At 40.3% G+C, this 24,319-nt stretch overlaps 1 protein-coding gene across 6 annotated transcripts in view; it reads right to left on the minus strand.

The window, feature by feature from the left end:
* Nucleotides 1-2,291: 2,291 nt before the first annotated feature.
* LOC148821433 (SH2 domain-containing protein 4A-like) overlaps nt 2,292-24,319 on the minus strand; it is a 44,803-nt gene continuing 22,775 nt past the window's right edge. The window contains exons 5-10 of one of the 6 annotated variants that reach the window (XM_088932794.1): nt 22,691-22,741; nt 18,826-18,873; nt 18,520-18,552; nt 17,813-17,872; nt 16,054-16,198; nt 2,292-5,193 (exon numbers count right to left, since the gene is read on the minus strand). In XM_088932794.1, the coding sequence (XP_088788920.1) occupies nt 4,967-5,193; nt 16,054-16,198; nt 17,813-17,872; nt 18,520-18,552; nt 18,826-18,873; nt 22,691-22,741 (564 nt within the window). In that variant the 3' untranslated portion in view covers nt 2,292-4,966. The remainder of the gene's footprint in view (nt 5,194-16,053; nt 16,199-17,812; nt 17,873-18,519; nt 18,553-18,825; nt 18,874-22,690; nt 22,742-24,319) is intronic. The other 5 variants (XM_088932795.1, XM_088932796.1, XM_088932797.1 and 2 more) reach the window with 5 other exon arrangements.

Below are 24,319 nucleotides of genomic sequence, written 5' to 3' on the forward strand. Positions count from 1 at the left end.
AACTTCTGTACAGCAAACGTTCTCATAATGATCTGCCATTCAATACGAATACCAGGGTAATTATTCCAAATGCTCTTCCCATCACACTAAGCGGGTTGACAGGAGATAGCTTACTAGGAATGGCCTCCAGAGAAAAATCCAGACCAGGAGATAGTGACACCTATCTTTTTATATTACTTAATATAAAAATAACACTATTTTCCTGATTTCTAACTGCTTTCAATGTTGATTCAAATAAACAGAAGTCTGTGTTTTGTGGTGAGCTGTACATATCAATAGCCTGTATTTTAGTTTCATGTTTTCAGTAGGATTTCCATTTCTTTCTACATGCTATGCATTAAAGGCATATTTATGTAAATAGACATATTAGCTGTATAAAACATTGAAAGTCTCTGCAACTCATACTAAATGTTTTTGACACATAGAAATATGATCATCATCAAATAATTCTAGAGAATATATAATCTTCTGTACAGTATATTAAATATAGAATCAAATAAAAATGTGGGTTTTAGTTATATGCATATTTTTTCAAACAATATTTCCAATACTTAATTCTATAACTTTAAGTATTCTTAAAGTCAGAAGATAAGAATCAGATCCGCCAAGTGAGCAATCCATCAAATGACTTTACCTTCAGTACATCTTCACTGAAAGACTCTTTCAAGTGAAAATAATAGAATTAGTCTCAAACTAACATTAACTGATTGATGTAAAAAACAGCTGGAGACATTTAAAAGCATGACTGACTGCTCAAAGATTAAAGTGGATGGTTCTAACTACAGAACGTTATAAATCAGATAATTATTAATGGCTATGATGTACAATGTGGATTTGTTAAAACTGTGTGAAATGTTCACTGTCAGATAGGAAAAAGAATAACTCAACCATGACATGACTCAAGGAAGGCAAAAGGATCTGGTAACAAACATTAAAACTGTCCTAATGTGCCTTTTATGATGAATATTTAAAAATATTAGTCTGACTGAATGCTGCTTTTAAAGTGTAATTCATTGAGAAAGGGATATTGTAAAAAGACAGTTGAACTGCTGGATAATACTTGTCCTTATATTTAGGATACAGGGGACTGTGGTTATTAAGCTTGAGAAATAAAGTATCAAACATACAAAAGCTTATTCTTGTGTTTAAATGCTTCTTGTTAAAATTCTTCAGGAAAAATGTAAACACTAATTGTGTCAAATCAGTGTTCTAATTCCATAAGACACTTTGTTTAATGGTGTGATTTATTCTTATGTTATTTTGATACTAACAGAGCACAGGTACTGTACATAAGAGCCTAGTTAAGGTTACAAAGGAAAGGAAGACCATTAGTAATTAGTAGCAGGTTGATATGATGATCCTGTTTAAAAGTCAGGGTGTCTTGTTTAACAGCTTTGCTGTGCAGCTTGTTCCATTCTTCCACAACACCATGAAAGAAGTGCCTCCTATTCTCAGTTTTAAATGCACTTCCATGTACAGTAGTTTCCACTTGGGTCTCCTGGTTTGTGTTTTGCTGTTCTTCATTCTGAAGACATCCACTGAGATTTTGAGTACTTCAATCAGGTCCCCTCAGTCTTCTTTGAAATGTTCAGTTCCTTCAGCCTGTCAGTATAAGACATTCTCTCAAGCCCCAGAATCTATCTACTGTAGTTGCTCTTTTGTGAACTGATTACAGAACAACAGTATGTCGTGTGTAATTTGGTGACCAAAACTGTATATCATTTTGTAAATGAGGTCTTATTATTTCATAATAAAACTTTAACACATCTGTCAAATTTATTCAAAAAGATCAGATTTATGCCCATTCTTATATTTTATCTAAGTCTTTTTGAATTTCATTCCCTGCTTCTGCAGTGTTTGGTAATTCTTATTATCTAAATCTATCTTCTTATTATCTAATTCTTATACCAACATTTTGATATTGTCTGTGGACTTTTTTATTTTATTAACTACAGCAGAACCTAAATTGTTGACGTAAATTGGCCCTTGTACAGACCCCTGTAGTACTCCACTAATTATTGTACCACACCACATTTTGTGTACTCACCCCTTATTTGTTTTCTCTAATTTCTGTTTACAAATAATCAATCCAAAGACGCCTGCAATTTGAGATTTAATCTTTTATGAGGAACTTTACCTCAAGCCATCAGAAATCTGCATATACCATATCACATGCTCTGTGTGTGTCCATTATGGCTGTGCTCGTTGAAAAACATCCAAACACATGGTGGATTTAGTGCCAGCTGGTGGGACAGTGACTGGTAAGTGACAAGGATAAGCAACTCCAAATACTGTAGTTCAATGACAAATTTATTAAAGCTCGCCTCCAAATCCTGTTAACAATTAAGATATTTACAGATTTTAAAATCAGTGCAGAAAATCCCTAGTTTGTACATGATGAATTTATAACTTAAACAGTACAGTATTTTAAAGTCAAGGTGGTGTAAGGGGATATGAGTTCCTGCCATAGGATTTAACAACATCTAAATAAGGCACATTACCATGCTCCTCTTCAACAGTTTGCTCCACTGACACCAGACCCCAAGACTTTGGGATGAGAACATGTCAAAGTCATTCCTTTTAAATCAGTTTAACTTAACTGGAATAATTGCTGTATCATTTAAATATCATTTACAATATTGTACTGTATAGGAATAATAATATTTGGTAAAGCACCATATGGGTTTTGGTTTTATTTGTTAAAGCTGGTGCTGAGTGGGTACATGAAGCAGTAGAGCAATATCTGGGTACCGCATGTCCTAAGGTGACCATGAAGTAAACACAATAAAAGGAGTTCCAGATCTTTCAGAGGACAGAAGCACAGTCAACCCATTGGATCAGAGTTATGTTAAGCCCTGGTCTCCTAAAGATGTGAATCTGTTTAGCTAACAGCTAATAGAACAGGAGATTTGCTTTCCCAGATCCTGGAACAATCACAAGAAATTAACTCCATACAAATAGGAAAGCATAATTGTTTAACTCACAACACAAACTCAGATTTGGGTCAATACTTGCTGGTGTGTGAAGGAAAAAAGAGTTCCTGTCAGTGGATACTGGAACATGGTTAGAAAGGATCTGATCCCGAGGTCTATAAAGTTCAGCCAGAATTAACAGCCCAATGCATTTGTTCATGTTTCATAGCACTGAATACATTTTATCCCTTCAGAAAAATATTTACAAGAAAATACAGTGCAACAACCCCAGTACTGTTCTATTACAATTACAAAACATGTTCAAGAGCCCCAGATTTCCATACTGGCCCTATGGTTTCCCTGTGTGTCACTTCAAACTTAAAATGAAAAGGCCGTCAACATCTGAATTAAGGTGGTGTGCTTTAGGAACTGTGTGCCTTCCTTTCTTTGGTTTACGTGCATTTGATATCCAGTACTTCATTCGCTGTTTCCACATAGAAAAGATTACGCTTCTGTCTGGTCCATCTGATTTCCAGCTCCTAACACCCGTGTCGCATAATTAGTGGTTTGTGTTTCTCTGAGTGTGTTCTAGAAGTGCGTTCTTCATGGAAAGTAATCCGAAAATGCAGTTAAAGTATGTGGAAGACAGTTTGTACAATGATCATCATGTGACATGTACAGTATGACTGCATCTTAGATCATATAAAAATATCAAAGGTCTTTGTTTTGATTTGGAACTACACAGCAATTACACAGATGTCTTTTTTTTAAATGACACATTTTGATTACTTTCCATGGATTGTTTCCTTTATACAGTACATCTGTGTGTGTGAGTGCTATATGGGGCAGTAGCCCTGATTTGTAGAACCACAATGGACCAGACTTCAGCAGTTCAGTGTAGGTGTGCTGTTAGTAGTCTTGTTTGTGATGATAAACAGCTCAGTTTTACTGGACTACATGGTGAAAATCGCCTGCCATTTTCAAGATGTTCAGTGCTGCTAACATAAGTCCCCTGATTACGACATTGGACTAAAAAGCCTGGGCCGACTGTAATGGCTTCTTGCTGTGCAGGTGCTGCACAAGTGATATCCGTGTGCCAGAATAACAGAATACAGGCCCTCATGTTAAACAATGTCATAGGATTACTGTATATATAATTATTTGTAACTCACTGAAGGCCATATATTTGTATGTAAAAAACCTTTTTGATTTCTGACCTTTCATTTCCTGAAAAAGGAAAGGAAAGGAAAATGTATCTCAAAACAACACACTGCACAATACTTACAGAAATTCCTGTAATAACCATTTAATAAAAGATTTACTGTAGATATGGGAAAGCAGTCATGCTGAGGTCACTGTATCAAAACCGACAGTAAGACATACAGTATATCCTATCTGTTTTTTGTTCAAGGAATCAATTTGCACAAAATACCCATAGGGCAACAGCTGAAGCTACACAAATTAAATCTAACAAGTTATTAAACTAAGCAAATCTTTATGTGAATTGATCTTTTGTTTCTTTTTTGTGTCCTCAGTCTTAACTGACGTATCGTCTCTCCTGTTGCTGTAGAACTGAGCAGAACTGATCTTCACCTCACATACACTGTAATGATTTCTATATAGACAACTAAAGAAAGTACATATTGCACAACAAGACATTTTAAAAAGCAACAAGACTATTTTATAAGACTTTCTATAGAAAGAGTAAAACTCATGAACATTAAAATAAGCAGTAAGTAAAAAAAGAAAAACAAATAACATCATCTCTGAGACAGTGTGTGTAGTGTTCTGTTGTAGCTTGCTCTGATCTTCAAAGAAACAGAAAACAAGTCCTGCAGAGAACCTTCCGAAATTCTTGTGATGTTTTGGGAAAACAAATGCACGGTGCGATAATAATTTAACACCACCCAATTGATCCAAAAAGTTTCCGCCCATGATGGGTCTCTGTCATTGCACTGAGCAAGGCCTCTGGAACTGTAGGGTCTGTCTCCAGCATGCCCCTCCCAGTGACAGTCTCAAGACCACGGCGCTCCTGTGGGCGTCCGGCACGCAGATTACCTGAATGTGGAAGAAGACGCGATCTGCAGGTGAGCTGGCTTGGTGGGCACAGGAGGCTTGACACGGGCGCTTTTCCCACTGGACACCTGAAGCCCGTTGAAGCTCTTGGCGAGCTCGGCCACACGACCCCGAGCGAAGCTGCCTTTCGGAGGTGCTTGACCATCTTCCCTGCCGCTCTCCGGGACCGGCTTCCTGGCTGCCGGAACTACTTTGAAATCTTTGCCTGTCAAATCAAGGAAAGGAAAAGGAAATCAGACATTCAGCAGAGAAAACCACAGACCCCCACCCTGCTTTCAAGCCTCTGTAATAATGCAGACAGGAGGCAAGCAAATGCCAAATTCCCCTCTCAGTTCCTCATGTGGCCTTGAGAACAAACCTCATGCCTCCAGATGCCTGCAAGGCAACGCCCATTCCCCTCTCCTCTCACCACAGTCACAGCCACACCCACAGTGATGGCAGCCCAGGGTCCATTTTCTCCAGCTGACGCACCGCACTCATGGCTGAGATCAAAATGTTACCCTGGTTCGTTTCAAATCATTTCTTCTCAGCTCAGCTCCAACCCATGGCCTGATGAAGTACAGGCCTATTCCAGTGTGAATCTGTTCAGATCTGTCAGGCAGCAGTTTCATGCATATATATGGCCATAATACTCAATGCAGATGGAGCAAGTTGAGCTCTGCTAACTTGTCTTGTGACTTTGCTTGAGCAAGAGAGTGGTGGTAGTTTATCTGGCAGGATACTTGTTATGGATGAGTCTTGGGTAACACTATTACGCACATGAGAAACTGTGAAACTTCAAGAATCTTTTGATGATAAAACCAGTTGTAACCCCTTCAGACCATCTTGCCCACTTTGTCATTAGTAGTTAATTGATCCAAGGATCTCATTCTGTCCTTTCTTGAAAAAAACAGGGTATGTTGTTCCAGACTCCCACAACCTTTTGAACAGAGATGTGCTTCCCTGTTCTTGGTTTTCTGGGATGACTTTGTTAGTGCCTATGAGGATTTTGAATCCTTGTATCGGGTCCCATTATAGCCTTTTGTATTCAAGACTGTCAGTGCAGAACATTCCCGTTGTTGAATTGGACGATCTTAACTTTGTCATGGCTGGGCATTTGTCATTGTATTATTGACAGAGAAATTATTCTAAATAGCTAAGTCTTTTTCGTGGGATTCCTGAACCTCTTCATCCAAACAGAGTGTACTCACAGTGGCTCGTGAATAAGTATTTCATCGAATATTGTTGGATCACAAGAAGTCCTAAAATGAGTTTCAGCTGCTATATGGAATCACCAGGCCTCACCTAGCCTCACAAAAACTAAAACAGAATAGTCACCTCCCTATGCAACCTCCCGCCCTGCAGAATTAAAGTTGCTTGACCCCTTATTACAATGTTTCAGGTTAATTAGCTGTCCAAATCCAGATATTCCAGATGTGCTGAATGGCCTCCTCTTGTTCATAAGCTTCAGTTCATTTTTCAAGGATGGTGGAAGTGGAGCAGAGAAGAATGGCATTTGAATACACACATGCTTTTCCCTCTGGGCACTTGAAGAAAATAGATTGAGAGTCAGTAGAAAAGCCCCACAAATGTAGGAATACGAAACCTTTTTTTTTAACAAAATTATTTTAAAATTCAGAAACGTCCAAAACATTGGGCCCATTTTCAGAGTACTTGACTTTTTTCCTCTAAAACGCAGATTCTGGTAGCTATCTGTGACTTAAGAAACTAGAGCAGGGACACAGCTGTTCATTCTTGCACAGGGGAGATGTCTTTGTTGAGGAGACAGGGCTGCAGCCAAAACCTTCCACACAGACACTTCAGAGACACAAGAAAGCACAGTGAGCTGCACTTATTTTTAGCCCTTCCCAAGGGGACCACAGATGTGCACACACACCCTGCCACTCCCCGGGCCTGAATCTCAGATCTCTTTACATCAGGCACTTTCATTTACAGGCAGTGGGTGGAGCTCTGGCAGATTCACTCGCCTATCGGCTCTGGGTCAGAATTTAGCTCATGTCAGAAAATTAAGTCTTATATTTCAGAAGTACCCATTTGCTCCATCACAAGATAAAATAGGCTGCTCGTTTTTTTTTCTTTTTGTGGGTGTATAAGGAACATAACCCGAACAACTGAGGTTGTCAGCGCTAGAGGAGCTCACTGACAGTTCTAGAACAGTAAAACCAGTACAGCTGCTGCTCTCTTCCCGTGATAATTCACACAAACAGGGCGCTGCCTGGATTCGTCGGTGGTGTTTCTAATTTTTAACTCAGGTGGCACAAGAGGTGCCCTGTCATAAATGAGCTCATGAAACACACGGCGGTGGTGAAGCTGTACAGTACTCAAGCTCAATTTTTAGGGAAGCTCTTCAAAGAGCATATGAATAGTCAGTTAGCGTTTCCCAGCATTGGCAGTAATGCTAAGTAGTCCCATTATGTTACTACCATAAATGAATACTGAATATGCGATTTTAATTTTAAAGTCTGGTGTTATACATTTAAATGCAGGGGTTCATTACACCACTGGTGCATGTCAATTGCTGAAACAGTCTCACCAGACAACCCCGGGCAATGCTGAGTAAGTATCACGCACTGACTCCCCTTGTATCTCAAATTCCAAACCCAGGAAGTGATGGGCTTGTCCTAATACCCTACAGTACATGTTGGGTTAGATGGGAGGGGAGCGGCTGGAGGTATTCACTGTACCTGAGCTCTTAATTACCTAATTGATATAAGGATTGCCTCAAACGGACCACTTCTGCATTTTTCACCTGTTCCTGCAGATAAAAATAAACCCTTAATCTCTGCCAGATTGTGGACCCCCAGAAATTAGAGGCTGCCATGCCGGTTAAAGGTTTGAGTTAATCTGAGCTCTAATCTGATTCTGTAGCCTGATGGTGTGATGGTACATATCCACTATTCCATTGTACCCCCCGTTAGGAGCTGAGCGACCAAACAGTGCAGCCAGACTGGAACTGTCCCGGGGCTGGGATCCTGTGCAGTTGCTCCCTGTGTGCATTAAAGAGGAGGACTTCTCTTCCCACAAGGAGAAAACCACTGAGAAAATACATCCTGGCTGAAGAATGCAGAACGGGAATTACAAATGACTACATTTTCCCCCATTGTTTCTATTCTAGCAATTCTAGCTGAAGCCTGAACATGTATCTGCATCAACACCTGAAAATCTTTCAAATCGCAGCTTCTTGTGAGGAAGGGAAGAACAATGTGAACTTCTACAGCCTCAGCAACAAATTTGAGTAATTAATCTGCCTTCCCATTTAGATTTAGTATTCCTTTTGGTTACTGTTTGGGCAACAAACGCTTTAAAGCTTTTTTCAAAATACACACGTACTCGTCAGACACAGTGTAAATCGGTATTCACAAAGAAAATGGGGCTTTGTCTCAAACACAATAAGTGGCAACTTTGCCAGCAAAGACTTCCAGTTACTGTACATAAGAAGGCTATCATGGAAATCAAAGATCACATTCACAAAGTAACAAGGACAGATGCACAACGTTTTTAACCCTGCCTTGATTCTCAAAGAACACAGTCTAATTTTAGATGACATTTTTTAGAAGCTTTGTAACCAGGGAGGGAAGTTATAGGGTTAAGGATTTATTTTTCCTTTTCTTTTTTCCAGCCTCATGACCCCTGACCTGCAGTTCCTCTGCTAATATCCTACTGGTCCCGTGCGTGGGCCACTTTAACTCCACCGGCTCTGGTTCAGGCTGATTGTCTTGATATTGTGTGTGGTCGCCACGGAAACCTTGGAAGAACTCCAGCGAGCAGCGGACACGCAGGCTAGGGTAGGGTTTCGCACTCCTCAGAGTATCAGTGGACAAGACCTCTGTGCCGTGCATGAGCAGAATGCGAAATCCACTGTCGTTGAATGTGGAGCTTATTAAAGGGCCAGTGCTGCTTTTTTTTTCAAAAACAAAACATATTTCACGGCCCGTAACCATCACAGTTTATAGCAACTTAGGCCCAGCATTGACTTCTAGATTGTTTCCAGTTTTGCAAATCCTCTCACACACATCTTCTGTGCCCCCATGGACACTTGGCAGCTGACTAATGTACCCAAGCGCAATAAAGCTAAAAAAAGCGAGCCTGTCTGAGCACAGCGTGGCCTGGGCCACTGAGAAGCAATGGGGAAGCCGACAGTCCAATTTACTGCAGGAGTTTACTCACACACGTATCTGACTAGCCCTGTGCACTGCACAATGTTTTATTTATACCAGGTCCCTGGGGACAAACAGGAATTAGGAATTAGGGAACAGCCAAACTAAAAAAGATTAATTCCCATGAAGATTTCAAAGCACTTAGGAAAAAAAATGAATTATTGGATAACGTCTAAATCTATGAAGCAACTGTAACTTTTTTTTGCCTTTAGGCAAAGCATGACTGACATGTGCTAACTGCTAAGGGAACGTCTCGCTGGAGACAACTTGCAAGCTTTTGATTTACCAGTAGTGTGGAATCGTTTGTTTAATTTCTCCTGCCAAGGGCTCGTTCCAGTGACCTATTCATCAGGGGTGTCTTTCATCGTCATATCACGTAAGAGATGATACTTTCTATATTTAAGCAGGCATGGGACTTTCTGCTTTTCTCAGCCTCCACCGGAAAGTGCAGCAGTGCACGGGGGACATCTCTGAGAGGATGGTTTCGTTTGTCCCTTGTGTCACACCATACAGTAGACTAAACAGACTTACAGGTATGCATCTTGATACGGACATCGTCAATCACACGCATGTAACACAAGCACCAAACATTGCCAAAAATATCTCTTCTTTACCTAATTTTTCTCACTCTTGTGAATCTAGAATGTTTGATTCATGATCCATGCTTTTCGACTTCTCAAGAAATTAAAGTAGTGAATTATTTAGAGAGGTCTTTACTTCATGTGTGTTCTGTCAGGTGTAAAACTTGTGCTTGTAATTGAATTCCTTTGCTAGCCTGAGGTTTTCTGGGTGTATGTCAGGGTGCTTCATCGTCTAGGAAAAACATCTGAGTTTTGATCAAACTGTCCAGTTGTGAGCAACAGCAATATGTCTTTGGTTAAAACAGCTTAATGTTCTTTAGTGTGTAGCTGTTCTTAAGATTTACCTTTGCTTTTTGTGAGTAGCGGTCTTTTCATCACATGTTATTTTCATTTAGAAAGCGTCTGTAAGTTTTCTCCTTACACCTTATTTCACAAACACAATGGATTATACTACTGTATATATTAATTGTTACTGTCTTTTTTGCCTTTCAGAAACACTGTCTAGGTGCTAGACACCAGTCAGCTTTGAGTTTTTTCACAAGTATTTGTGTGGGCAGACAGCGAGATTGTTAGATAGAAGTAGCTGCTGTGAAATATGGCCTCTGTCTCTTTAAAACTCTCGAAGAGGAACACAGTCCTACACAAGAGCTCCGAATTCCAGAGCGCTGCAGCTGTGAGCTCAGTCAAGGCTGGTTGCAGAGGGGTCACAGGAAAGGTGTGTGTGGCTGGAGGCTATAACGTGCCTGGGAAGGCACTTACTGGCTCAGGAGCTAGCAGCTCTGGGCCCGAAAGGGCTTGGAATTGGAATGCGTGTCCTTTCTTGTTGAAGGTGAAGCACAGGATTGGGAAGTATATTTCCAAAGGGCTGTTGTTAGGCTGGCTGTCCAAGCACCGAGTAGAAATTGCCGATGTATATCAAACAGAAACTGTGGACCAATTTCTCAGTGGATCAGCTGCGATCAAATGTGAAAAATGTGCCCGGTGGTCTCTGTTTCAACTACTTTCAACAACATTATGATTCATTTTATATATTGTATATACAGTATGCTGTATGTGTTGTTTTATTATGTTCCCTTTTGTCAGATAAAATCCCTAGATAAACATTATAATGGTGTGCTCCCATAATTTACACAAGATGTTTAGGCCTATTTTAATCGTGGTGAGTATGTACTGTAAAAGTGGAAAAAATATAGACACTTAAATTAAAATTTAAAATTTAAAATTCAGATCATTGAGGACAATACTGCAGATCGTAATAATGCATAAATTGTGATTTATAAAAACATACAATAAGACAAGATAGAAACGAGCACACGCAGCCCAAGTAAATATTATTTGCAAAGTTACTTGGGGATTTTTAGATGGATCTTAGATACAGTAGATTGACATACTCTAATCATCCAAGTTTATCAAAGTAACACTTTACTGCTCCCGGAGTGAGTATATGCTTCCTAATTATTGCCGCTATATGTTTGTCTTTCGATAATCCTCCTATACCAGCCTGTGTCTAGGAGTTCTCAGAAACAGCAGGACAGTGTCCTCCTCAGTGCTACGCAGCAGACCTCCAAGCACACTTCTGTTAAACAGGACTAGGCGCAAGCACATTCTGATGAAAAGGCGGAATTCTGGTCACGAATTGAATAAAAGCGAACGGCATCTTAGGCAACAATGTCTTTCAGGTGGTGGGGGGAGTCTGGAGGGGGCACTGCAGGGCCCTCCTGCCCCAGCGGTGGCAGGGCGCTGTGAGGCGGAGCAGACGGGCTCGGCTCAGGTAACAGCCAGGACAGTGGAGACGCAGTGACAGATGCTAATGTGCCTGAGACAGTGAGACAGAGCGTATGGCGGGGCTGGGGGCTGCGGAGAGATGGAGGTGATCTGAAGGCTGGGGGGGGGGGGTGGCCATCTGGGACACAGGCTGCAGAGGCCCCTGACAAGATTCAGTACCTGCGCCACTGCGGAGACGTGACAGCTGACTGGCCACCAGGACAAAGACAGGCAAGGGGATGGGGGCTGGGGGGCAGCTTCTCCTGGACGGAAAGGCTCTCTGGAGCAGCAGACGCAGGTTTCTTTATTTCCTCCATTCGTGCACCTTCGGGGACAAGCAGGCGGTGCCCTCCCTGCTGTGTATCACCGCCACACAATCTCTTCCCGAATCGCCTTGGAGTTGCTTTGTCATGCGCTTGTACGCATCTTTTCTAAGTCGATCATTCGAGCGTCCGAAAGAATTTCTGTTTGGTGAGACAGTGCGAGGCAGTGACTTTCACTCCTGAGACATTCAGAAAATGTGAAAAAAAATTAAAGACCTAAGGGGAAAAATGCAACTCAGAGATATCAATTCAATGTTTGAAAATTAGCTAAAACATGCTATGGACTCAAACCATTATTCAGCTGAATATGCAGCACATAATACTGACACATGACTTGTTTATTCATATGTAATAGAAGATTTCTTAGCTTGAGCTGTGGTGAATGGTTAAAAAAACGTCACATTCTACATGCTTCATTAGCATTTAATATTAGCCGAGGATTGTGTGGTGGTGTGTGGGGGGGTAGGGCTGAGGTTAAAGCTAAGGTGAGTTAGCTGAGCTGTTGGGGTGCAGCCATGGTAGTGCTTGGTACTCCTGACTGCTTGGAGGAACAGCTACACCTTTTGTGAAGCAATACACTCTCAGTTTTAGATTTAGTAAATGGGCCATGGCAACGTTTAACACTGAAACAAAAATGAAATGAAATTAGATTGATTTTCTTCTATTGTTTGAAACATTAGAACGCAACCCCTGCCAGTTCTTGTTCTTTGCCTTAAGAGAAAGGTCTGAGTCCGTGCAGGGAGGGATGCCAGACCCCACCTGTATGTAGACAACACCGTGAAACCTGAGACCACTCCGGACCTCTGTGGTTTGTCTCCTGAAAGAGACGCCTTTCCCACAGAGATTATAGCTAGCTCGGAAACACTAGCTGCAGCCTATCTGCCTGCCCTGGTTAGTAAACACATACCTCGGGTTCTTCTACTGCTCTTCCTAAAATCTAATTGCAGACAGCATAGTGAAGAGGTCAAAATCTAATTGAAGACAAAGTGGTGAAGAGGTTTCTACTCATTTTCTCAACTGAGCTCCTTATTTGCAGAGTTCAGTACGTGAAACGCAGCTGTGATCGTAAACCAATACTGTTCCAGCAGGTGGGATATCAAGTCTATTGTTTCTCCCTCATAATCTCCTCAGATCTGCTTTTCACCTGAGGAGTGTAATCAGCAGTTTTATTGCAGCACACTAGTTAGCTGGTTTCTGCCTTTGCTCTGATCCCTACCTTTAAATGAACTCTCAAGACATCCTCTGGCCTGCTGAAACACAGAAAGTAAAAGAGTGTTCACAGGGTATTCTGTGTTTGCTTACAGCAGTGATAGGGCTGCTTAAATGACACACCATTACAAGCAATTTGTATGGTATAGTTTTAATCAGATAAATTTGAAATTCACAGTACCACATTAATTTCACAACTAACACACTAACTCTGCTGAGGAGGCTTTGGTAAGTCTCCTTGCAACAGCCTTGTCATGCACTTTTTTGGCAGGTGAAATCCACTAGGTGGAGCCATTTTTGTTTTGTTCATTTGATAGAGATGTTGCTGTACTTTTTTCCCTTAAGCTCTGCTTTTTCCCCACAGAGGTTTTAACACTGCCTTCATCAACACACGTGAGACCAATAAAATGAAGATAAAAAACTAAAACTGACACCAAGGTCTGTAACCAGACAATGGGGATACTATTTAAAATATATTTATTATATATAAAATAGACATTTCATAGTGAAGCACTGTAGTATCTAATGTGCAAAAGACACCACCATAATGGAGCAACTAAACAATATTTTCCCTCAATATTCTCTGCTGAATTCCCAAGCTTGCAGTTTTCAACCATTCTGTCCCTGTTTTAAAGCCTACCGTATAAACAATGTGGAGATTTGTTTAAGTGATGCTCTGACATTGCATGTCTTCTGTTTTATTGCTCTTCTTAATCACACTAACAAATCCCAGAAAAACATACATTGGTCTCAAAGTTTCTCTTTTACATGTTGAATCACTTTAATCACAGGGGGTACCTATCCTACGGTAAAAGCATAATGCTAACTAAAAACATCTTCCATACCCAATAAGTTACTTGTGTAACACGCGCATCTCTGCCCCGCTGGGTTTCAATCACTGTTGATCACAGGCTCAGAGAGGACACCGGGCCAGGAGCGCAATGTGCTTTGCAGAAGAGCTGGGTCTGACCCACAGGAGAGTCCTACACTGTCTAGGTCTCGGGGGAGTGATGTCACTTCTGTAACATGCACAGTGCGCTGAGCCCCGTTACACATGCAGAATGCAACTAGGGGAGAGTGCAGCTGGATTGTCACTTGAAAGGCATGTTGCAAGTGAGAGTGCTTCAGAGAGGAAGTGCTGCAATGGGTCAGGCTCCTCATCAGGTGGAATATTAAAGTTCTGTATAAATACGTTCCGGAGCTTACAACAAGAAATCTTTATGGCTTGTAGGTGGGTGTAGAGGATGAGAGGGACTGTGCAGCACTCAGACTCACCAGGATCTTATTAGAAAAATAATAAGACCTTGATTGCAGCAATTGTGTTTATATTTCGCTCCCAATATACCAAAGCTTGCAGTCAGAACTTATCTTCCCTTGTTTTTATAAGATTCCTGGCATTTGATCAGCTGATGGCTTCAGAAATTGCTAAAGGTTATTTTTAGATAACAAGTGGAAACAGTTTGTTGGAATACACAGAAAAGTGGAATTGTGTCTCAGAACAAAGAGGGAAACAGGCTCTCAGGCTACAGAGAGTAGAATGCAGTCTTCATGAAAATGTAAAATAAACTTACGTGTCAAAAGATAGTGTTTTTGATATATTTCTTTCAACATATTCACATCCAAGAATGCCGGAAGAAAAATATTTGCTCCATGCACATTTCAATACCAAAGTCTAAACATGTCCAGTTAATATTCTGTACTGTTTTAATCCTCTTCAAAAAACTGAGGTTCCAGATTTAACAGAATGTCCCATTTTACAAACATTATCAAATTGTTCTCTTAATTTCAAGGTCAAAGATTGTACTGAGCTGTGCAAAATTATTCTCTAAAAGTTTTAATTGAGATCTTTAGAAGTTTTGACAGAGAAAGATTTGTTTTTTCTAAAGATGCCAGTGAAATAAGATGCCATTCTAAAGATGCCAGTGAAATAAGATCAGTAAGATCAGTACCAGTTCCTTCATCTTAACTGTGACAAGACTGAAGTCATGCTTATTGGTACCCCCCATCAACTTCGTAAAGCCAGTCCTGTAACCCTGTCTGTAGATGGCTCTGTACTTGAGCTTCAATCAAAATTGAAAAACCTTGGGGTTATATTCGATTCTGGCTTAACAGTCGACCCACATGTACAGCATACTGTCAAAACATCTTTTTTTCACCTTAGAAATATCGCAAGACTACGCCCTATGCTATCATTAACTGTGGCTGAAAAGCTGATCAACATATTTGTATTCTCTCGAATTGACTACTGCAATGCTCTACTCCCTGGGGTATCTAAATCTACTCTGAACAAGCTGCAGTATGTCCAAAATTCAGCAGCCAGAATCCTGACCAGGTCTAGTGCAAGTGTTCACATTACTCCTATCCTGGAGTCCTTGCACTGGCTTCCGGTCAAATTCCGCGTAGACTTTAAAATCCTCATGCTCACCTATAAGGCTTTACATGGCTTGGCACCTCAATACCTGTCTGAACTTTTATCGCCCTACTCCCCACCTCGCAACCTCCGCTCTTCAAATTCTGCCCTCCTTACTGTCCCCCAAGCCCGTCTACATTGTATGGGCGACAGGGCCTTCTCCTGCTATGCCCCCAAGCTCTGGAACTCTTTGCCCAAGGATATTAGAGAGTCACCTTCTCTAAACTCCTTCAAATCCAGACTCAAAACCTTCTTCTTCAGAAAAGCCTTTACTTAACTGGTTCCATTCTTCACCCCTCTGCTCTTCTTAATACCACCTTCCACGGTCTCCTCTATTGTTATTGTTGTATTGTTGTAATTATAATTGTGTCCTATCTTGTGAAATCTTCTTATTTATTGTTGTAGTCTTTTTATTTATTGTTATTGTCATCCTGTAAAGCGCTTTGAGAAGCCACCTTTAAAGGCGCTATATAAAATAAAGTTTATTATTATTATTATTATTACCAGTGCCAGACAGGCGGAAGCTTCACATTCAGCAGCGCAACAATGCTGATGAGGAAACATTCAGTTAAATAAGAAGAGGTCTGTTTTCTTTCGTAAGTAAAATGACCATTTACTTACTTTTGTCGCTGTTGTTTGCCTGTGACTCTACATGTTCCGGCCTCAGTTTAACAGAGTATCTGGATATCGGGTGGGGCCGATAACACAGCTCAGGGTCTTGCGGATCAGCTGGTGAGGTGTCGCTGTCTTTTTCTTCTTCCAGCACCTGAAGACGTTGACAAACGTGTGTTAGGTTATGTTAGCATTCCACCTGGTTTCATACTGTGTGATATTCAGCTAAAAAGCTTAGAGATCTGTTAAGCATGGCCTTTACACCTTCTAATTTAATTTAATTATCATGGAATGTTTTAAAAATTGTACCTATTCCCTCCTTTCACAACTTTGTGATTAGCATGATCATATAATAATATAATATTGTTTAGTGTATTATGTAGAATGATGACTTAACGCCTGCCCTATACAGATAATGATACAGGCCAGAATTCGTTTCCATGTGAGAAGGAATTCAGATATATTTCTACAATTCTACTGTACTGTTTTTTTAAATGAAACGTGTAATATTGTACATTCAATGCATGATAAACCATCTGCAAGAGCTTCACACTGTTGCAATTAAACAATAACATATATTTTTCATACCTGAATCTATTTTTCAAGCATTGAAGGAGTCAATTTATGTTCTTAAAATAAGTCTCTTATACACGTAGTAAATACATGCAGTGGTTTTGAAATCGTACTGCTTATAACCATTCCTGAAAAAAAGTATTTTCTGCAGTGCATTAGAGGTAGCAGTTTCAACACATTTTAGCATGGCTGCACACCAGAGGAAAAGAGTGCTCCCTAGCCAAATCTCTGGAGACTTCACTAGAATTTCATCCATCTGTGATTGGCCCTCAGACCGTCATAGTCAATTTAATTCCAAGCTCAAGTTTTTCAGCCATCTGCTCAAGGGGAACAGCTACCAGCATTTACTCCCACTAGTGTTCCACTCAGTGGAGATATGAGTTGTTTTTTCCAGCAAGAACTGCTTCAGGTTCTATCCCATGGACGAGGCACTGCCTTAGAAAGCTTTTGAATGTTCTCCCATGAATCATTTTTTCTGAAGCCATAACACTATGACTTAACGCAACCTAAACTGCTTTGTCCTGTAACATTATCCAGTACTAATAATAAGGTTCACTTTTGTCACAGCAACACTGATTTGCTTTATGTCATTTTCTTTTAAATTGCAATCTGGCACAGGCACAATGGAATCATTCCCAAGGCGCTGTGTGAAAATGTGATAGGCATGTCTCTTGCTGTGTACATGCCTAGCTTATTGGACAAAACCCATGTGAGTGGATTTTGTATGTTAAGGGTTGTAGTTGTTTTCTTGTTTTTTCTTTGCCGGTATGTGCTTTCATCCCTGTGATATATAAATGCAGCGTGCTACTAATATGAAACCAAGAAATCCTTCGGTCTCCCCTGGGGGGCAGGACTGTTGTGTTCCACATGTGCTACTGGAAATGCCCCACATGCTTGCCGTATTTTCCCAGAACGTTCCTAATCCTGTTTTGAAAAGGTGCCTATTGAACACGATTGATTTTGAGAAAAGAATATTGTTTATTCTGGAATGTATAAAGAAGGTCAAAGGGACGTGTACACAGCTCACAGGTCTGGATATCCAGGTGCTGTGTTGGTGTTATGTTCTGTGCAGCTCCTCATTTCCAATAAAACATGCACAGCTTTAAATAAAGGTCACACACTCTCACAGGTTTTATCAGAGTGTTCTGCTTTTTATCTGCTGCTTCTTGTATATCCTTCCGTTCATTTTCAGTACCTGCTTCATCTGTAGGGATGCCAATTGTAGAAGGAGGACACCCTGGATTGGGAGCCAGTTCTGGGTGGTTTAAAAATGTAACAAAAATGTTTCATGTTCAATAACTGATATATGGGAAATCAACCTCTAGCAGTAAGAGGGGAAAATTATCATGATCGTAAACCAGAAATCAGGAGTCTGCTGGGTGCAGCAATAGGACCCCTTTTAACCTCATTGGTTAAAAGGACCCCTTTTAACCTCATTGAAAGACTACTACAAAGGTATATGCTTGATCCTAGACACTTATTTTAAAGTATTATGCCAGTTTTAAAGCAATTTTGTTCTGCACAGAAAATGTTTTTAAGAACTGGACTTGGGCTGCTCCAAAAGGACGCATCTGATAGACCAGGTACTCAGGGATTGTGATGCCTCAATCAGGTATCATTTGGGCATCAGATACTAAATATTGTAGTGCTCTCGCGTTCATGTGGGTATGTGCCCACGTGAACCCGAGAGCGCTACAATATTAACAGCTGATCTTTTGAGATGAGTTAATCTGCAAAATGTAATAGTTTATTACAATGGCTCAGTAAGATGAGATGTTCATACACAAGTGATGGAGTGATGACTCCAGAGCTAGTTAGACACATTGCAGAGAAATATCATCTCCATCACCTTGTCCTTGCAAAATCATCACCCTTGGACTTTTAAAACAAGTAAATACTCACTATAGAGGAAGAGTGTGGGTCCCGATTTGTTTCCTGTAAGACAGAGGAGGAAGAAACAAAAATGGAAGAACATTCAAAGTTGTCACATAATATTTGCACATAAATTAAGCACAATAGGAAAAACGTTAATCATAAGAATGGATAAGGCGTTCATACGTTTTTGCAAAGCACAGACTGAATGCGACCTGTCTTGTGTAATATACTGTAGGGTATCTTATATGGATACCTTTAATAAAACTAGATTCTTCCACAGATTAAATGAAGAAGCTCTGTGAACTCCTGGCTGTGTACAACATCAATACTTACGTGCTGAGAGAATGCCTGATGATAAGCCTTCGTGTCTTGAGGTATTTCCTGCAGAGCACAGAACAGAACATATAAGCTACAGAGTAATGAGAAGGAAAAAAACTTCAGCTGTTATAAAGAAACAGAGGATATTTTCTTCACCAGGATTCCTATCTCTTTTCATTTTAAAAGTACAGTGTTTGACTCAGTGTTTCAGAATCAAGGGAGATCTCTTTTTTAAAATATTTGTAATCAAAATCTTTTATGTGTGCATGTCTGTGTTGTGTTCGTGATGATGCAATGCATACAGTCACTGCTCCTAGACCTGGCACACATTTATACTGACGCCATTACACACAGTACAGTACCTCCAGTAGCAAGCTCAGTCCTCAGTGTTTAGAACGTTGGTTTATGAACAGCCACGCCTACTTAAGCTCTGGCCAGGGTTTTGGAAGTCCATAATGTTTGCACAATCATTTCTGAACACTGTCCAGTGCAAGATCTCCCTAGCTTTCTTATTTTCCTTTCCTATTTTAGTTCATTTTGGAAGGCCATGTAAGTTGAAAAAGGTTAGGGTGTTATACACTAATTAGAGAAGAAGGAGTGGTAGAGACATCAGTTTTTTTTTATCTTGAAAGCTGTTTTCAATTTATTTAATCTTTTTAAGTATTGAGAATTGAATTTCTAATTTCTTTGCATCCACATGTCACACAGGTGCATCACGCCTGCATGCCAGTATGTGACAGAGCTGCCCAAAACAGTTGTCTGTAAGCGCAGAGCAGACAGGCAGACAGCCAGATCAGATTGCAGTCGAAGGAACCTGTCTCAGTCCCACGCCTCCTTAACAGCCTCTCCATGGCAGCTTAAAGCACAGAGAAGCAGGACTGAAACAGGTCCTACAACTGACCTCAGCAGACTGTGGGCTCTGTTTTCTTTTCATTTGCTAATTGTTTTGTAGATTCTTGTAGGGAAACTAGACTTAAGGAAATTAAGAGAAATCATTGTGGTGAGACTCTACCTGGCTCCAGACTGTTGTTATTACTCAGATTTCTGGTGAATTTCATTCATTTAAAGTGAGAGCACATCCTGGTGGGCAGTACCCCTGACTCACATTTTCAGTTCCCTTTAGTTGTTTCTCAGAACTTTCTTTTAGCGGGAGGCTTGGTACTGTACAGTATGTAGACACAATATGCAAGAGCCTGTGCAAACAGATAGGAAGATGGAAGAAGCAGCCAAGATAAAGTGCCACCGGTGCAGTGCAGAAAAGCCCAGTCAGGAAAGCCTTGCATTAGTGGAGCCACGGTTACAGAGCTCATCAGTCTCAAAGGAGGTTCAGAGTGATCATGTAAGCAGTACAGGATACTGGAACCGCTGAAATTGTGCTGGTCAGTATAACAGAAATCTCCAGAATCCAGAAAACTGATAGAATCAGCTCTGCACGATATTAAATATCTCAGTTGTAAGGTAGGATGGACTATGGATATCAGGGAGATTGTTCCCAGATGTCCACAGATTAAGCTCTTTGGCATCATCTCTTACAGAAATGTTTGTGTGTAGTTCAAACATTGAGAGGTTAGCAGGGCCTAAAGCGAACAATAGAGGAGAACAGCATCTGAAAATCCTTGAGATTTTAGCCACTATGTAAATACTGATTGACAAATAAAAACTAAGATATTTAGTCCCACTTACAATGGGTGGGATTGTGTAGGACCATGTCTGGCCCATGAGAAGGTCAAAGACTTGAAGACTTTGATCTCAATCACAAGCAAAATGAGTACAAGCTGTCTTTGATACCTTGATGCCTTATTGAAGGAAAGAGATACGTGACCCTCTCACAGAGCTGTGGGAGATTAATTTGACAAAGAAAAAGTCCAGGAGTTAGTTTGGTTGAAGACACACAGTTTTCCTTTGCAAGACTACTTCTGGAAAGAATCCAGGCTAATTAAACATTTTATCTACAAGGAAACAGCAGGAGTTTTTCTTCAGCAGGGAGTTTAACCCAGAAGCAAGGGGTAGAAATGAAGAACAGTGAAAAAAGTGCCACTTTGCCAATGGGCAAAGAGTTTAAAAAGTACAACAGAGAATGAAAAACAGTGCTATTGCAACGTTCATTATTAGAAACATTTCACATTCACAGCCAGAAATCAGTATAAATATCCTCAAAATATATCTAATCCTGACCAGAGCCGAAATTACTCGATACGGTATATTTATATTTTCTATTGTTAAGTCCATGTGGCACCAAGCCAGAGTTTCATAACAACATTTTTGGTTAAATATCCAGCTAAACTACAGAAATGGTCTGTGCTTTAGTTCTGACCAGGACACCAGGGCCATCGGATGCAAAGCAATCCTAAACAGAACACATTCATATCTATTCTTCACAGAAGGGATGAAGTTCTTTCTGTGCTCATTACACTCCTGGCAAGGCTGTCCAGTAACTCAGTTTGTATTTTAGCCACATCATGGTCAACCTTGACTGTTAGTTGCTGTTTGGCAAATCTGTGTTTTTCATGTGGCCATGGACCTCTGCCCCAGTCCCAGACTGACTGGTGATCTTGGACACATGGTTTCCTGATGATGTCAGGGGTGTCTGAAGGTTCACAACTGTCCCACCTCCTCTGGGGTGTGAGTTCTTCTCCCAAACCACTTTCTTATCTCATATCTGATTACAAATGTTCTTATGTCCTGTTCCTGGTAGGGTAGAAACTATTCCTTAAACTTCTTAATGATGAGAGTCGGTGTTGAAATTGTTTTATAGCTTATAGTTTTATAACAGTGTTGTTGAAGCTGTTGTTGAAGTCTTTTACCTTATATCTTCAGACAATTATATCTTATATCTTCAGATCTTGGATTCATATAAAATGAGTCAGAAATACAGTATATGCCATTTTTACTATTTGATGTATATCCTTTCCTTGCACTTGTTTTACCTTTACATTGATAAATGTTGAAAAAACAGTTCTAACTAATTAAAACCGTATTTTTTTAGAAGGAAAGCTCACAAAATAAACTCTGAATGTATAGAGGTACAGTATATTCCATTATATATTGATATTTTATACAGAAGCTAGCCACGCTGTAAATGTATTAGGTTTATCAAAAGTGTTTTCCATTAAGAAAGAAAAAAAGGAGTAAGCGTGTGAGACATCTGGCTATTTAACTGCTTCCATCTGTAGCCACCACATAGGACACTTTGGAAGATTGGAGGGGACTAACTTTTATCACTGGCTAGCATCTAGACGCAACAAGCTGTTCAATTTTGCTGCTTCGGACCTCGGCCTGCTTACAATAACATTGGCTAGAGCTTTAAGAGCATTCAAAACCTCCAAGGTCTGGGTCAGATGTTTACAAGATTTTACAAGATGTTAACGGTGAACTCCCTCATGCCTCCAGTGGACTGGCACACACAAACACCAGAATCTCCAAGAGGAAATCAGGGAGGACTGTTTCTCTGCATCTGCAGATTTTCAGACAGGAAGAGAGGGATATTTATACACTTTTATTAAAAAAAGAGTCTTTACAAAATCCAGTCAGGAACATGTGATGCATCAAACATGATGTGGTCAATGACACAAAATATCAAGACACTAGATCTAAAGATCATGGAAACACAAGGAAAGAGGAAATTCACTACCAAGCAGTTTCCCTCACACTTGAGATGTTGTGAAACTGTTCTGTCAAGAATGTGGCAGATCTGATATTATGCTATTAATACCTTTCAAAACAGATGCATTAACCTTACATTTAAATTGAAACTCATCTTTCTCATACCTGAGGCATGTCCTTGTTTTATGTGTAAAAGTGGCAGCTCTTACACAGAGCACATTAGACAGAATCTGGCACAGAGGAAGATAGGAGATACTGAAGTCAGACTGCGACTTACTTGAGAGTGGAGTGATCCTGGGGCAGTGTTTGAATGTGCAGGGATCCCCTGCTTAAAAAAGAATTAACAATATTGATCCAAAACAACCAGAGAAACTTGCACTTTCTGAAAAAAATAAAAAATTTGTGATAATTTCTACTTTCTGCAACTGTGAGGTTGAATATTGTCAGCAGCAGTACTGAGGTGCCTTATTTCATATCAATGATTGAGAGATCTACAAAAAATGTTCTTATGCTGTACATTTTGTGTTAACTGACATTCAAATGAAAAGTGATTGACATTTAAAGCCAATTTATTAACAGCAACAACACTTGGTCCCTGATTTTGATAAGGTGGCACACTGTATTTATACAACACTTTTCACCCTAAAAGACTCTGAGAAGGATCCTCCACTGAAGCGCAGCCCCACCTGGGAGACACACAGCGACCATTCTGCACCAGCAGCCCCACTGCACAGCTGATGAGACAGAGAAGTAAGAAATTGCTTCACCAGGGGAATTAATGAGGGGTTTATTGGGAGCCAGACTGTACAAGCACAGAATGGAATTTAGCCAGGGCACCAGGGATGACACCTCTACTCTTTTAAATAGTGTCATGGGATTTAATGACCAAGTAGTCAGGACTCCTTTTTACCATCTTCATTAACATCTCAGTTACAATACTGTGGCTTTGGGATTGAAATTCTGGTTTAGGGGGGAAGGGCTCTGCTTACTGGTCCACCAGGATGGGAGCAGCACCCTGGTTTTTCTTTGAAATCTGACCAGGCTCAACCTTGCTGAGCTTCAAAGGTCTGATGTGATTGAGCCAGAAGGTGTTAATGCTGCTGTCAGTAATATAAATCAAGCAAGTTTGTTGCACCTGGTAATGTTATACAGATCCATCTCCTGTCCTTTAAAAATGGGCTTTAAGGGCTCAAGTTTGGACACAACCCCAAAGGTTCCGCAGCTGTTCAGGGGCAGAGCTTCAGGCTGCTGTCTTGCTGCCACTTCTGAGCTGAACTGACTTGCACATTCTGTAAAGAGGCTAATTAACAACCTGCTTCTTGAGAAATGACATGTGTATGTCTGAGTGATGAGCAAACAGCCAGGCACACCTCACACATTCCTGAACAAGGCTTGTGACCACAGCTCTCATTTGCCATGTTTTGTACTCTGCTATACAAGTGCCTTTTGTAAATTAATATAATGGAATGATTAAGAACTTGTTTTTTCTGCTGACTGCAATAGTCTAGTCTTTTTTATTTTAGAGTACACAATCTCATGCTTTTAGTACTAGATATTAAATTTGTAATATTTTTCATATCAAATATGATTTTTTTCAATTCTAAATTAATCTCCAGAACGTTAAATAGGAACCCAAGTGTGATGTGTTGGGAAAACAATTTAGGTATGGTACATTTTAGCCATTGTGATTAATAATTTTATTTTTATTGGGCAGTGGTGAGATTTCTAAATTAGCTTCTTATTCAGAACGTGATATTTTCCATTAAGGCAATCCGTGCAGTGGATTACTAGGAGTCAGGTATGGGATCCGTTTATGGATTGATCATTTCCAGTAAAAGGTGAAAGAGTATAAATGTACTGACAGATTGTAAATGACACAAGGGGCTTGCTTAGCCACAGATAAAAA

The sequence above is a fragment of the Atractosteus spatula genome, chromosome 14, assembly GCF_055471065.1.
Source record: "Atractosteus spatula isolate fAtrSpa1 chromosome 14, fAtrSpa1.hap1, whole genome shotgun sequence".
NCBI lineage: Eukaryota > Metazoa > Chordata > Actinopteri > Semionotiformes > Lepisosteidae > Atractosteus > Atractosteus spatula.